General features: G+C 46.4%; 1 protein-coding gene across 1 annotated transcript in view; it reads right to left on the minus strand.

Annotated features, from left to right (window-relative positions):
- SYNPO2L (synaptopodin 2 like) overlaps positions 1 to 14,062 on the minus strand; it is a 62,713-nt gene extending 48,651 nt beyond the window's left edge. The window contains exon 1 of the mRNA XM_045025324.1: positions 13,958 to 14,062. Within this exon, the coding sequence (XP_044881259.1) occupies positions 13,958 to 14,062 (105 nt within the window). The remainder of the gene's footprint in view (positions 1 to 13,957) is intronic.
- Between the last annotated feature and the right edge of the window lie 1,298 nt (positions 14,063 to 15,360).

Here is a 15,360-nt window from a genome sequence, read left to right on the forward strand (position 1 = left end):
CACAAGCTGGAGCACTAATAATGGAGATGTCCTGATTAAAACACAGCAGCTTCATGTCTAGTCTGATCCCAGCCAAGGGCCATTCTCGAAGCCTTTCACCCAAGCTCCCTTAGAAAAGGGATTGTGCTGTGAACAATCACAAGCAATTTGCAGTGCCTTTCAGGAGTAAAGGTTATGGCTTCTCCTACCAAAGGGCAGTTCGTGCAGTAACTGCTTACTCTCATATGTGGGACTCAATGTGGAATGGGGGTGGGGGAGGGTTATCTTCTCTAAACCCCTGCCAGTCTCTCCAGCAGCCACCAGTAACTGGAGTGAAGCAGGAGATGTGGGGAGACCCAGGCTGGTCTTCCGTCTTGCTTCCCTTGCCACACAGTGGAGGGCTGGAGGACAACAGTCAATCCTGGCTTGCAAAATGCATCCTATACAGCCCCTGAACATTTGCCCAGTGGTGTATGCATAGCGTGGTCTCTAGAGACTGAGCTAATTCTTGTCTCTAGTGACCAGTCAGCTGGCAGGCACTGTGTTGGGCACATACCTATGCGTTTTACATGTAATGAACACTGCGCAGTGCTGGACAAAGGATGCTGTCCAACAATCTTAATGTTTTATTTATTTAGCTTTGTATTTCATTTTAATAGTGAAAGTTTTACAGTTGAAGGGGAGAAGCTGATTTATGGAACTGGCTATAACGTGAAACCTTTTCAGGTGTGTGACAGCACCTGGGCAACAGCTGCTGAGCCAGCTCCAATCCAACACTGCACAGCCCAGGTTAAAAAGAGGTGTGCCTAAGCAGTGGGTGGAGGAGAGCTGGAAAGCTAATTAAGCCATTAGGCAGAGCAAAAAGGCACAGGAAGGCAGTAAGAGGAGGGAAGCAGGCAGTAAAAGGGAGAAAGTAGGGTTGTCAACTTTGTAATATTTAAAAACTGGATACTCCAGCATAGGATGACCATATTTCTCAAAGGGAAAATGGGACACTGTGTAGGGCTAGCCTGAGGGCCTCCCCCCCCGGGCAAGGCTGGCCTGAGCCACTTGCCCGAGCCCCTTTCCTGGCCCAAGCCACACACCTGAACCCTGCCCCCTTTCCTCGCACAGGGCTGGTGTTGCTGCTCGCTCGAGCCCTGCCTGCATCCTGCATGAGGCTGGCATCACTGTTCCCCATCCCCCTGTATGTTCCTCCACACCCCACTTTTTTGACAAAAGTAGGCATTTTTCCCGATTGCTCTTACCAACTGACCAAGTTAGCAAGAAAAAATAGGACAAATGCCCACTTTTGCCAAAAAAAAAATCGGGACAGGGCTTAAAAAAGGAACTGTCACAGCCAAAACTGGATGTATGGTCACCCTACTCCAGCAGGAGTGCCAGAATCTACCTGGCCCCACCCTGCCTTCCGAGGCCCTGCCCTGCCTCTTCCTCCAAGGCTCCACCACACCTTGCCTCTTTCCCAAGGCCCCGACCCCATTTGCTTCTCTTTACCCTGGTCCCCATCGCTTGCCACTTTCCCCCCCTACCCCCGCCCATGCCTGGTTTGGAAGGGACTCACCTGTGGAGCCGGGCTGGGAGTTGCAGCTGCCCAACACAGGTAGGAGGCAGCCCTGGCTGAGTAGAGGCTGGTGTGGTTCATAACCTGGCGTCTACTCCTGGCCCGTGTTAACTGGACTTTGGGTGTCTGGCATAGGCATTGACTCCATGGGTGCTCCAGGACTGGAGCACTGACAGAAAAAAATTAGCAGGTGCTTAGCACCCACCAGTAGCCAGTTTCCTACCTCCCACCCAGCACCTCCTGCCTGCAGGTGGCCCCGCCAATCAACTCCTCCCAGCCCTTCTGCCTGCCATAATCAGCTGTTCCATGGTGTGCAGGAGGCGCTGGGGGGGGGGGAGAACATAAGAACATAAGAAAGGCCGTACCGGGTCAGACCAAAGGTCCATCTAGCCCAGTATCTGTCTACCGACAGTGGCCAATGCCAGGTGCCCCAGAGGGAGTGAACCTAACAGGCAATGATCAAGTGATCTCTCTCCTGCCATCCATCTCCATCCTCTGACGAACAGAGGCTAGGGACACCATTCTTACCCATCCTGGTTAATAGCCATTTATGGACTTAGCCACCATGAATTTATCCAGTCCCCTTTTAAACACTGTTATAGTCCTAGCCTTCACAACCTCCTCAGGTAAGGAGTTCCACAAGTTGACTGTGCGCTGTGTGAAGAAGAACTTCCTTTTATTTGTTTTAAACCTGCTGCCTATTAATTTCATTTGGTGACCCCTAGTTCTTGTATTATGGGAATAAGTAAATAACTTTTCCTTATCCACTTTCTCAACATCACTCATGATTTTATATACCTCTATCATGTCCCCCCTTAGTCTTCTCTTTTCCAAACTGAAGAGTCCTAGCCTCTTTAATCTTTCCTCATATGGGACCCTCTCTAAACCCCTAATCATTTTAGTTGCCCTTTTCTGAACCTTTTCTAGTGCTAGAATATCTTTTTTGAGGTGAGGAGACCACATCTGTACACAGTATTCGAGATGTGGGCGTACCATGGATTTATATAAGGGCAATAATATATTCTCAGTCTTATTCTCTATCCCCTTTTTAATGATTCCTAACATCCTGTTTGCTTTTTTGACCGCCTCTGCACACTGCGTGGACATCTTCAGAGAACTATCCACGATGACTCCAAGATCTTTTTCCTGACTCGTTGTAGCTAAATTAGCCCCCATCATGTTGTATGTATAGTTGGGGTTATTTTTTCCAATGTGCATTACTTTACATTTATCCACATTAAATTTCATTTGCCATTTTGTTGCCCAATCACTTAGTTTTGTGAGATCTTTTTGAAGTTCTTCACAATCTGCTTTGGTCTTAACTATCTTGAGCAGTTTAGTATCATCTGCAAACTTTGCCACCTCACTGTTTACTCCTTTCTCCAGATCATTTATGAATAAATTGAATAGGATTGGTCCTAGGACTGACCCTTGGGGAACACCACTAGTTACCCCTCTCCATTCTGAAAATTTACCATTAATTCCTACCCTTCGTTCCCTGTCCTTTAACCAGTTCTCAGTCCATGAAAGGACCTTCCCTTTTATCCCATGACAGCTTAATTTACGTAAGAGCCTTTGGGAGGAGTGAGGATGAGGCGCGCTCGTGGGAGAGGGCAGAACTGAGCGGGAAGGGGCAGAGCAAAGGCGGGGAGAGATGGAGTGGGGTGGGGCTTGGGGGAAGGAGTGGAGTGTGGGTGGGACCTGGGGCAGGGGTTGAGCAGTCCCAGGAAAAAGAGCAAGCCAGCACCTGTGGTGTCGTCAGTAGATCTGGACACTTTCTGGTCGAAAACTGGGCACCTGACAACCTCAGGACCTGGTGGGGTAGGGTGACCAGATGTCCCATTTTTAAAGGGACAGTCCCGTTTTTGGGGACTTTTTTTTATATAGGCGCCTATTTCCCCCCACCCCCTGTCCTATTTTTTCACAGTTGCCATTTGGTCACCCTATGCTGAAGGCTGCCTAAGACTGTAGGAATATAGCTGTATATTGTACAAAGGTGATGGGAACCAACATTGTAAATAAACTGCACCAGATATTTTACCAGCACAAGGGTCTCTAAGCAGTTTGTGGACTTGAGCAGAGGCAGGAGCGAGTGGGTCCTGCCACAAGGTGGTTGTGTTAAATTTCAGTGAACATATAATTGGTTTAAATTGACGTATTCCCCTACAGCACTGGAAACACAAATAGGGTTGTGTTAGAGCAGGCAAACCAGGGAGTGAAACTTATCAGCCTGCTTTCAGTAGCCAAGATGAGGGGTAGCAAAAAATAAAACAAGGACCATCAGTGGTGAAAAGTGAACTATGTTTGTGAAGTTATTTCCATGTCAGTAATGGAAGGCCTTATTAGCGACATGGGCTAGGGAATTTTTGTGATATACAGAGCCTGACTTTGATCTCACATACACCTGATTTCTACTGGTTGGCATCACTGTAGGAGAATCAGTCCCATTATTTTTATTTAATCTGACAGTCCATTCAGACAGAAAGCAGCAGACATAGACCACTCTGAGCAGACAGCATGGATGGCTGAGATTACCAGAAACTCCAGTCTTCTAAGACAAAAGCTCAGCTCAAGGCTGGAAACAGATCTGTACACAGAGTTGACCACAGAGGATCGAGAGAAAGCTATGAAGATAAAGGTTTTCGATTACTTCACTGGGGAGAGAAGATGAGAACTGAGTGAGATATAGCAACGTTGCTAAGCAATAATGCCAATTACACTAGAATAGCTACTGAAGACATTAGATAAGTACTTGACCTGAAACAGAATGAAGCAGCAAGATATCAGGTTTTTATATGAAGGCTGGAGTCAGATGCATATGTCAGCAAGCTGTGAGCCCCAGCTTTTGGGATACAAACGATTCATTGAGCAGAAACCAAATCATGTGTGGCATCCCCAAGATTCACTTGCAGGCCAGATTCTGCTCCCAATTGACATCAGTGGAGGCAGGATCAAGCCCTCAGAGGACTATTGCTCAGAGAAGCAGATCTAGCCCCAGACAAATGCCTCTTCATAGGGAGCGAGACTTTGCTGCTGTGGAAAGAGAGGGTGAGGGAAACTTGAACCTGAGATGGACAGAGCAAAGTGAGCACAGGAATATGAGAGATCTAGAATGCCATGAGAAGGGGTGGTGGGGGAAAGGCCCAACCAATGGGCAAGAAGTGTGGGAAACAGGACCACTCTGAGTCAGTGCCACATTTACAGCAGGAAGACGAAAGCTGGAGGAACTCGATGGCTAGAGGGATTGGTAGCAGTTTCATATAACAGCCTTTCACCTGTCAGTTGGTGGTTGGAATGCAGCTCGGGGGCCTGATTGCTCCTTGTGTTACTACAGTTTTTATGGCAGTATAACTGCACTGAACGCATTGGAGTTACTGTGGTGTAAAACTGGAGTAACAAGGCCCATGACAAGAGGGGCCAAAAGATGTTGGCCTTTAATTGGTGACCTACATGGAAAGTGTCTGGTGGTTTCAGCCAAGGGTCTGAGGACTGCAGAAACAGGCACCACAATTGTCACTTATGATTCTTCTTGCTGGTAGTAGAGGGGCCAAAGCTGGAATGGTCATTAAGCTTGAATTACTCTCTGGGTGATTCCTCTGGGGGCATGGTGATAAAGCATTGTGAGGGACATCACATTGCCACATGCCACACGTATTCTGGGGATAAACTGGTAACCTCAGTCTCCAGAGCTGTCAATATGTTATGTTTTGCCAGCACTAAATTAACACAACATGTTATAAATAGCACAGGCTGGTGCAGTGCAGGGAAAGGCAGAAGAGCACAGGGTGGATTACACCAAACACAGTAAAATCATGCCTGTGTGCCCAAAGCCAGCCCAGGGACCCAGACAAAACCTGCACTTCTCAGAAATGCCATGAGAACTACTAGCTTGCTGCCCCAGTTTTTAATATAAGACCAGGAACAACAATGAGAGGAAAAACTAGTCTGCAGATATGGCACTAAGTGCTGGTGCCACATAGTAAAAGCATTCTGCAGCAAATAGGTAAATGCAAGCTTAAAATAAAAATCCTTGCAAACAAAATTGCTTTGAGCTGGCATCCACCAGCAGTGCAGACAGCAGATTGGATCACAGTTTACCACCACAATACTTTTAGTCTGAGAGACAATGAGGGCTGAGAAGAAAACATCTCTACCAATCATACTAGTAGAATATGAAGATGAACACAGGCATAGTAAAATCACCTTGCAAAAGCTCAGTCCTCCTGTGTATACCATAAGGCTAACAAAATGCAGAGTGCAATTGGCCCAAGTGGAGAACCTAAATAAAGAACCAGTTGAGAAGGGACATGGTTGCTTTGATTGGAGCACACACTGTGTGGATCTGTAGCACAGTCCGCAGTGGTGGTGAGGAACCCATCAAAAACTCTTTACCAGATGCGGGTGGCAGGGCCGGCTTTAGGCCTATTCCACCAATTCCCCCGAATCGGGCCCCGCGCCTAAGAGGGCCCCACGCCCAGTGAGAATCCCTTCCCTGGCTAGAGGCACCGTTTTAATTTTTACTCACCTGGCAGCGCTCCGGGTCTTCAGCAGCACTTTGCTTGCTCTGGGTCTTCGGCAGCACTTCGGCGGCGGGTCCTTCAGTGCCGCCAAAGACCTGGAGTGAGTGAAGACCTGCTGCCGAAGACTCGGAGCACCACCCGGTGAGTACAAGCCCCACGTGTTGTTTTACATGTGTGTTTTTTATTCATCCCTGCCGGGGCTCCGTTGAAATTGTTCAAATTGGGCCCCGCACTTCCTAAAGCCGGCCCTGGTGGGCGGTAAGACAAAGGCAACATCCATCTCTAGTACTCAGGATGGCTCCTGGTATACAGAGCTGGCAGGAACCTTCAGGTGCCTCATGACATTTTGGCTGGCAGCATTAGGTATGAATGCATGGAGGAAATCAGATCAGCCTTTGGAGGCTTCCACTGTAATCACTGACAGCCATCCACTAAAGGGACTTCTGGCCTCCAAGGGGATAGTAGCATCTGCCTGGCTGTGAGTGGACAGGCTATAAAGGATGGAGCCATCTGAGACAGCTTCAGCACAAAGCTGGGACAGTTCTTAGACAGCGGGCAAAAACTAAGTAACAGTCAGCCTGGATCCTACAGAGAAGGGGAAAGGATTTAAAAGGGAAGAGTTTGAGAAAGAGACCTGGAAGTGGAATTATCGCTGAGGGCAAATTGTGAGGCGCTAACTAGGTGAATTAGTGGGAGTTACTGAGCAGCTGTATCATGAGACTGAATACACATTTATATGATTTAAGAACTGGTCCTGACTTCACAGCAAAACTAACACAAAGAGCATGGAACAAGCTCTCTCTGATTTTGCATATGCTTGTCCAACCATGGCTCTAGTCTTTTTATTCCATTTTCAGATGATGTGTCCATGTGCGTGTTCTTTCCTTGCCCTTAATCCTGAACACTGGTGATGCCCAGGGAATCGAGAGCCAGACCATCAGTTGATGTAAATTGGTTATGCAGATTTGCACCAGCTGAGGATCTGGTTCTCCGTGTACACTTCACCTTCTACCCTGGGCCTGACAATCCTAACTCTTCACCTCACCTGGGAGGATGGGAGCTAATCCGGGAGTCTCCTGAAAAGCCATTCTGTTCCTAAAGGTCAGCAGCAGGGCTGATCCTACTCAGTGTTACCCTCCTGCTGGGTGCCTAGCTTGCAGCTCTCTCATGCTCAAGATACCTGTGCGACCACACACCCTGAATGGCTGACTGAGCTTTCTGTAGCTACACCATGAACTGAGTTCCACAACCACTGCTTCCTAAATACCTTCTGAGTGGTGGCCGCAGCACCTGCCTAACTACGGAAAAGCCATAAAACAAGTTCAGGAGCACTCTGAAAGCTGGTAAGGGCAGCTGGGCCCTTTCCACGGTGCAGCCTAGATGTATTGGGCATGCAGAGGCCAGAGCTTCTGGCCTCTATCTACTATGCTGCCAGCAACATTGTTTTTGTGCCACAGTGTGTTAGGGCATCCGCCTGTCTAGCTCGTTAATAAAATCTGTTGCCCTGTTAGCTTATTTATTACTGGATTGACTTTTGGTGCAGCTTTCCCAGCTGTATGTTAAACCATTTACCCTTTTCGACTGTGGGTTTCCCAAGCATTATTGAATTCTTACATTTCCTTTAACTCGCTCTTCATTCCTGCCAAGTCTGAGAGTTGTGATGCTGCCCTTCCTCCATGCCAGGGCCATACCTTACATATGGCTTTACCATACAGACATTACAGCTGATTGCCTATGTGGAGCAAAATAGTTACTAAGTGTCTCTGTGCTTGGCTGTGAGCTGCTAGGCGTACATATCTGCCAGTTAATCTAGGGTACGAGTCAACCCTAAAGCTGGCCCAGCCACAGTTTAATATTGGTGCTTCAGACCTGCTGATAGTACTAGGGTCACTGGATCCTGGGCACAGTTGAGTAGAGGAAGTCATGTGCATCTCCCTGATCCTGAGACCAGCCTGGTGTGCCCCTTGGTGTAGTTTAGAGCAGGGCTGCTTTAAATTACATCAGCCCAGGAGCTGATTGCCAGAGTGCAGCTCACTCTGAGCATGTCCCTTAAACAGAGGCTGTGGAAGATGGGGTGGCATAGAAGCCAGCTATGCCAGTTCTGCATCAGCTAGGCCCAGCATGAGGATCCAGCTGTTCTCTCCCCCTTTGTGCTGCCTGGAGTGGGGCTCACAACTGAGCCCTTCATGTAGCCACGAGGTTTAAAACACCTACTCAAGCTACGTATTCTCCTTGTAAGATGACTTGGTTTCTGTATGGAGAAGCAGCTTCAAATCCCATTTTTAACCTGTTTCTTTATTCAGTTGAGGCAAACTCAGTGATGACACGTTGGAAAGGACAGTTTACAACAAAAGAAGGAGATCAGGTTGGTTTAGAATGATCTACCTTTTGTAAAACCATGTTGTTATAAGCTGGGGACTCATCAGTTGGAAGTAACAAAGGAGGAGAAGGATCTCGGAGTATTGGTTGATCACAAGATGACTATGAGCCACCAAGGTGATAGGGCCGTGAAAAAAGCTAATGCGGTCTTGGGATGCATCAGGCGAGGTATTTCCAGCAAAGATGAGGAGGTGTTAGTACCGTTATACAAGGCACTGGTGAGACCTCATCTGGAATATTGTGTGCAGTTCTGGTATCTCATGTTTAAGAAGGATGAATTCAAACTGGAACAGGTACAGAGAAGGGCTACTAGGATGATCCAAGGAATGGAAAACCTGTCATATGAAAGGAGACTCAAAGAGCTCGGCTTGTTTAGCCTAACCAAAAGAAGGCTGAGGAGAGATATGATTGCTCTCTATAAATATATCAGAGGGATAAATACCAGGGAGGGAGAGGAATTATTTAAGCTCAGTACCAATGTGGACACAAGAACAAATGGATATAAACTGGCTATCAGGAAGTTTAGACTTGAAATTAGATGAAGGTTTCTAACCATCAGAGGAGTGAAGTTCTGGAACAGCCTTCCAAGGGGAGCGGTGGGGGCAAAAGGCATATCTGGCTTCAAGACTAAGCTTGATAAGTTTATGGAGGGGATGGTATGATGGGATAGCCTAATTTTGGCAATTAATTGATCTTTGACTATTAGCAGTAAATATGCCCAATGGTCTGTGATGGGATGTTAGATGGGGTGGGATCTGAGTTACTACAGAGAATTCTTTCCTGGGTGTCTGGCTGGTGAGTCTTGCCCACATGCTCAGGGTTTAGCTGATCTCCATATTTGGGGTCAAGAAGGAATTTTCCTCCAGGGCAGATTGGCAGAAGCCCTGGGTGGTTTTCACCTTCTTCTGCAGCATGGGGCATGGGTCACTTGCTGGAAGATTCTCTGCACCTTGAAGTCTTTAAACCATGATTTGAGGCCTTCAATGGCTCAGACATAAGTTAGGGGTTTGTTGCAGAAATGGGTGGGTGAGATTCTGTGGCCTGCATTGTGCAGGAGGTCAGACTAGATGATCATGATGGTCCCTTCTGACCTTAAAGTCTATGACTCTATGAGTCTATGACAGTGTAACCACTGATGAGTTCTAAATTAGCTGCAGCTTTAAAGAAAGTTCTTGGCATCACCGAGAACAGCTCAACAAAAATATTGGGTCAAAGTGCAGCAATGGTAGAACAAACAAACAATAAAAAAACAGATAAGATTGTATGATGTATTAGGAAAAGGATAGAGAATAATATGAAAAATATTCTAATGAAATTTAATACATGTCTGGTACAGGCTGCATTCAGTTTTCTACATCTTGTCTCAAGCCACAGTAAATATAAAAAAGGTCCAGGGAACAGCAATAAAAGTGATTAAACATATCAAGGGCTTCCATATGCAAAGCACATTAAAAAAAACTAGGATGTTTATTTGACAAAGGAGAAGATTAAGAGGAACTATGATAATGGTGCTTTTATAATATAAAATAAAGAACAGTGCAGTGCAAGTCAGCCAGGCACACCAATTTACCTTGCCTTATAAAGAACAAAAGGCTACTCAAGTTAAACAGGAACTGGCTACAAGGAAATACTACTTATGCAATAAGAACGAGGAATACTTGTGGCACCTTAGAGACTAACAAATGTATTTGGACATAAGTTTTCGTGGGCTAAAACCCACTTCATCGGATGCATGCAGTGGAACATACAGTAGGAAGATATATATACACAGAGAACATGAAAAAATGGGTGTTGCCATACTAACTATAATGAGAGTAATCAGTTAAGGTGGGCTATTATCAGCAGGAGAAAAAAAACTTTTGAAGTGATAATACTCACCAGCAACCACACACCACACAACAAAAACACTAACCCAGGAACCTATCCTTGCAACAAAGCCCATTGCCAATTCTGTCCACATATCTTTTCAGGGGACACCATCATAGGACCTAATCACATCAGCCACACTATCAGAGGCTCGTTCACCTGCACATCTACCAATGTGATATATGCCATCATGTGCCAGCAATGTCCCTCTGCCATGTACATTGGCCAAACTGGACAGTCTCTGCGCAAAAGAATAAATGGACACAAATCAGATGTCAAGAATTATAACATTCAAAAACCAGTCGGCGAACACTTCAACCTCCCTGGTCACTCAATTACAGATCTCAAAATCACAATACTCCAACAAAAAAACTTCAAAAACAGACTCCAACGAGAAACTGTAGAATTGGAATTAATTTGCAAACTGGACACCATTAAATTAGGCTTGAATAAAGACTGGGAGTGGATGGGTCATTACACAAAGTAAAAACTATTTCCCCATGCTAATTTTTCCCCCTTCTGTTACTCACACCTTCTTGTCAACTGTTGGAAATGGGTCATCCTGATTATCACTACAAAAGTATTTTTTTTCTCCTGCTGATAATAGCCCACCTTAATTAATTACTCTCATTATAGTTAGTATGGCAACACCCATTTTTTCATGTTCTTTATGTATATCTATCTTCCTACTGTATTTTCCACTGCATGCACTTGATGAAGTGAGTTTTAGTCCGTGAAAGCTTATGCCCAAATAAATTTGTTAGTCTCTAAAGTGATACAAGTATTCCTCATTCTTTTTGCTGATACTGACTAACATGGCTATCACTCTGAAACCTACTTATGCAATGTTTAATTAGTGTGTGAAACCTCCTGCTGCATGATATTAATGAGACAAATACACCTCTACCCCAATATAACGCGGTCCTCGAGAGCTAAAAAATCTCACTGCCTTGTAGGTGAGACTGCGTTATATCGGGTTCAGTCCGGTACTGGATCAGCTTCCCCAGCGGTGATTTAAAGGGCCCGGTGCTCCAGCTGCTGTGGGGAGCCCCGGGCCCTTTAAATCACCACCGGAGCTTCGGCAGCAGGGCTCCAGTGGGGATTTAAAGGTCCTGGGGCTCCTCGCAGCGGCCAGAGCCTCTGGCCCTTTAAATCACCACCCAAGCCCAGCTGCCAGAGCCCCTACTGGGATTAAAAGAGCCTGGGGCTCCACGCAAATTTGGATATAATGCGGTAAAGCAGCAGGGCTCAGGTGGCCCTTTAAAGGGCTCGGGGCTCCCCGCTGCTTTACCGCGTTATGTCCGAATTCGTGTAATATCGGGTAGCGTTCTATCGGGGTAGAGGTATACTGTAACTAAGTAAGGTTTTAATCAGACAAGTAAAGGACTAGATGTTCATAATAATCAGCTGTTTATAGTTAGGGTATAGTTACCAGGACTATCAATTCTCATACCTCAGGGCATAAGCTGATCACCAGCTGAGATGAGATAGTTTTTCTCCATAGTACACTATTAGATAATTAGATGCACTACGGCCGTTTTAACCCTTCCTGTGAACCATCCAACATTGGCCACCGCAAGAAACAGGATATGCGACTGGACTGACCATCAGCCTGATCCAGTATGGCAATTCCTATGTCCCTGTGTAACCACCATTCATTTATCATGCTTGGCTCATTTCCACTTATTAGGCCTAGATTAGTCTCTGGCCTGGTTGCCACTTCATTACAAGGTGTGCTGGTATACAGAAGCAATCTGGTACTATCTCCATGGGTATGCATCCTGCTATAGGGTTTCTACAATGGTTTTCCTAATCAGTATCTGATCATTGAAATTCTCTATGATCACAGCACTGGACTTTTTTGTAGTCCTCCCCCTTTATCTGCACAAACATTTCCCAGTTCAGAAGCTCCCTGACTTACGCAAGCATTCCATTCCGGAATGCCTTGCTTAAGTCGAATTTTGCGTAAGTCGGGAATGTGTCTCCAACAATTACGCAAAAAAAAAAAAGAAAGAAAAGAAAGCTTACGGAACATACTGAACTTTTTCCGTAAGTCCGGATTTTCGTAAGTCGGATTTGCGTAACCCGGGGAGTGTCTGTATCTACAGCACAGTCATATCCGTAACATCTATAGCACCATCTCAAAGTTCACCTTTATTCTTGTTTTATCCTTCCCCTCCCCATCCAAATAGTCTCTGCTGTGTGAGCCACAACACTAATCGTATTTCTTGTATGCTAATGCAATGTTTTTCTATTTTCATCTTGGCACCCTACTTTCTCAGAGAGCGCCTTTCTTTGTCAGCTCTGAGTTCACTGACAATTCCTTCCTATCTATCTATCTATCTAACTATCTATGCTTCTGTGCCACACTCATCACCGCACTATCTGAATGCCATACCATCCAACCTGGGCAGGCCTGACTTTAATGACAGCTCCCTTCCTGACTGCATGTGACAGGCCCAGACGCATTGAGAGCCCCTTCCCAAGTGCCGTGCAAAACTGGCAACAGAAATAACTCCCGGCTGCATAGTTTATGGGGATGCCAAAAATCCTGTTCTCACAGAACCTCTGGATAGGTAGGCCCACAGGTGCTGGCTTTGTTTCCCCACAGCACACTGAGTTTGTGAAGAAGTTCTCTCTTTGGTGATCATCATCTTTCCCCATTTTAGAGACTTATAGCTGGGGACCAAGCTAAGCTATTCTATGTCATTTGGCTGAACTTCTACAGAATGCCCTTCTCCAATGCTCTTCCACAGGGACAGGCTGGTTACAGGACCTTCCTGCCCTTGCTGCTGGTGACACTGCCATCCTCCAATATCCTTGGGTCAAGGCTAAGGCAGCAGTTGTGAATTAATAAAGCAGAGGGATTTTTTTTCTAGCTGTCATACTTCAACACTCCTCAGTGATAACTTTGAAAAGAGAACTGCAGATCAGAAAGAACACAATTCAAGGTTTGTCTTGATTCCTGTTTTATTCTCCCCTCTCCTCCCCTCAGTTTCTTGGAACCTGAACCAATAGCTGCTGCTCACATTCAGCTTAGAAAGCAATTATATATCTTCTGCCAATACAGGAGACTCACAGTAATTTGCACTGATTTCTGTGAGACCCATTGTGATGGTAGAATTCTTCAATTTAGTGGACAAATATAGCTAAAGAAAAAGCTTGAACATTGCATCACAAAATGGCTTTTGTTCCTTTCATTTGACCACTGTCAAATAGTTTTAATGATTTTCACACTTCATAATATGCCGCTGGATGTATTAGACAAGCCATGAAGCCTCAGTAATATGAGTTCTCACTCCTGCACTGTTGCTGCTGTTATATCTTTGCTTACAAGTGAGGAGAATTGTGCAGATTATAAAGTGTCTGGATTATCAAGGTTCTGCTTGTGATGGGAGCAGTGATGGGCATCAGTGGAAGAAAGGAGATCCTCGCCTGCCAGTAGCCTGTCTATTTCCAGCTCAGTAACACACATTTCAGAACCCTCACCCTTCTCTGGGCACTGCCAGACCGTCCCACCCAAGATCTCCTTTCAGATCCACTAGGTTAATAGAGCATTCCTTAATGACAGTGGAAGATGCCTGACTCTCCTATCATATCTGGGATCAACTGCATAGCCTTGCTCTGGACAGTTAACATCCTCCAGTCCTACCTTTGACACTTGAAGAGGTCTTTTCTGCTCAGAGCCCCCCTGCAGCCTGAAGCCCCAGGGGGCCCCTCCAGACAGTGTGACCAGCACCTCCTCTTCAGCTCCCATGACTTCAGCACTTTTGGTTTCTTTCCTTCTCTGATAACCGCTTCCACTCTTCAAAGCAAAACCCCAGCTCTTACGGGGTGGCGACTCCCCCTTCCATCTCCACAAATGGCATCCACCTCCTCTGGAGTCCCCCGAAAAGCCCTCTCCTCACTTTCTCCCTCAAGCTCAGACACACGATAGGAGAGTTCAGACCGATGAGCCCAGCCTCCCTGCTCTTCTGCACTCTCAGCTGCTGTGCTGCCTATGATTAGGTATTTGATTCTGCTTTTGGTAAGGGGCCAGAGTTGTCCCTCACATGTGTCACGTCAATCTCACCCTCTCCCCCCCCCCCATGTACCATGGATCTCTCACTGACGTGTGGCTGAAAATAGCTCACCTCCTGTCCATCTCTAGAGCTTTGTCTCACGCCCTTAAAGCTGGAGGGATTTCATTTAAGCATTTCAGTTAAAATGGATATTTCTACCTCTCACTCCCACAAGAACTCCTGGGTTCACACAGCACTCAGGAGTCATTAAAATGACAGTTACAGGAAGAGATATGACACTCGATCAAACTCCCTCACAGCAGGCTCAGTTGTAGCACTTGGCTCAGAGAATTTGAATGTGATCACTTTTGGACAAATGCTTTCTCCTTATATCTGTGAACCCTGGCAGGATCTCCTCTTACTGTGCTTTCCCCCAGAGCCAGTGCATTCCCTCCACAGCCAGCCACTCCTACTACTCCTGCTCTTAAATGGTGTGACTACACTATATATAATTATCCACATAGATCGGGTTCTAATTCTTCTCTCCGTGGCTCCTGGGGAATACCCTTGATGTGGAGGGGTTCCTGATTGGCATGAAACTGACAGAATAGCTCTTCGACACCTTCCCTCGCAGCCCCCATTGTGGGGATATGACACCCACGGCTGGCCAGTGCAAGCTGACTTGGGCTGTTTAACTGTGGCGCAGGTGTTAGGGCTCGGCCTCCCCCTTGCAGGGTCCTACAGCCCAGGCTGCAGAGCCCAAACATCTACACTGCAACTAAACAGCCCCTTAGCCCGAGCCCTGTGAGCCCAAATCAGCTGGCACGGGCCAGCTGTGAATTTTTAATTGCAGTGTAGACCTACTCCCAGAGTCCCTAGAGGGCCATGGGCAGACCAATCATAAATAAGAATAACCCTGAGGTTACTCTGACCTCCACCGTGGATCAAGTGGGCCCCCGGATAGACCCAGAATAAGCCTACAAGGGAGGCTGGTGGGGGGGGGGGGTTCTGAAAACACAGGAAATGCAGCATCCATATGGCAGTTTTTCAGAAT

This window comes from Mauremys mutica, chromosome 7 (assembly GCF_020497125.1).
Source record: "Mauremys mutica isolate MM-2020 ecotype Southern chromosome 7, ASM2049712v1, whole genome shotgun sequence".
Lineage (NCBI taxonomy): Eukaryota > Metazoa > Chordata > Testudines > Geoemydidae > Mauremys > Mauremys mutica.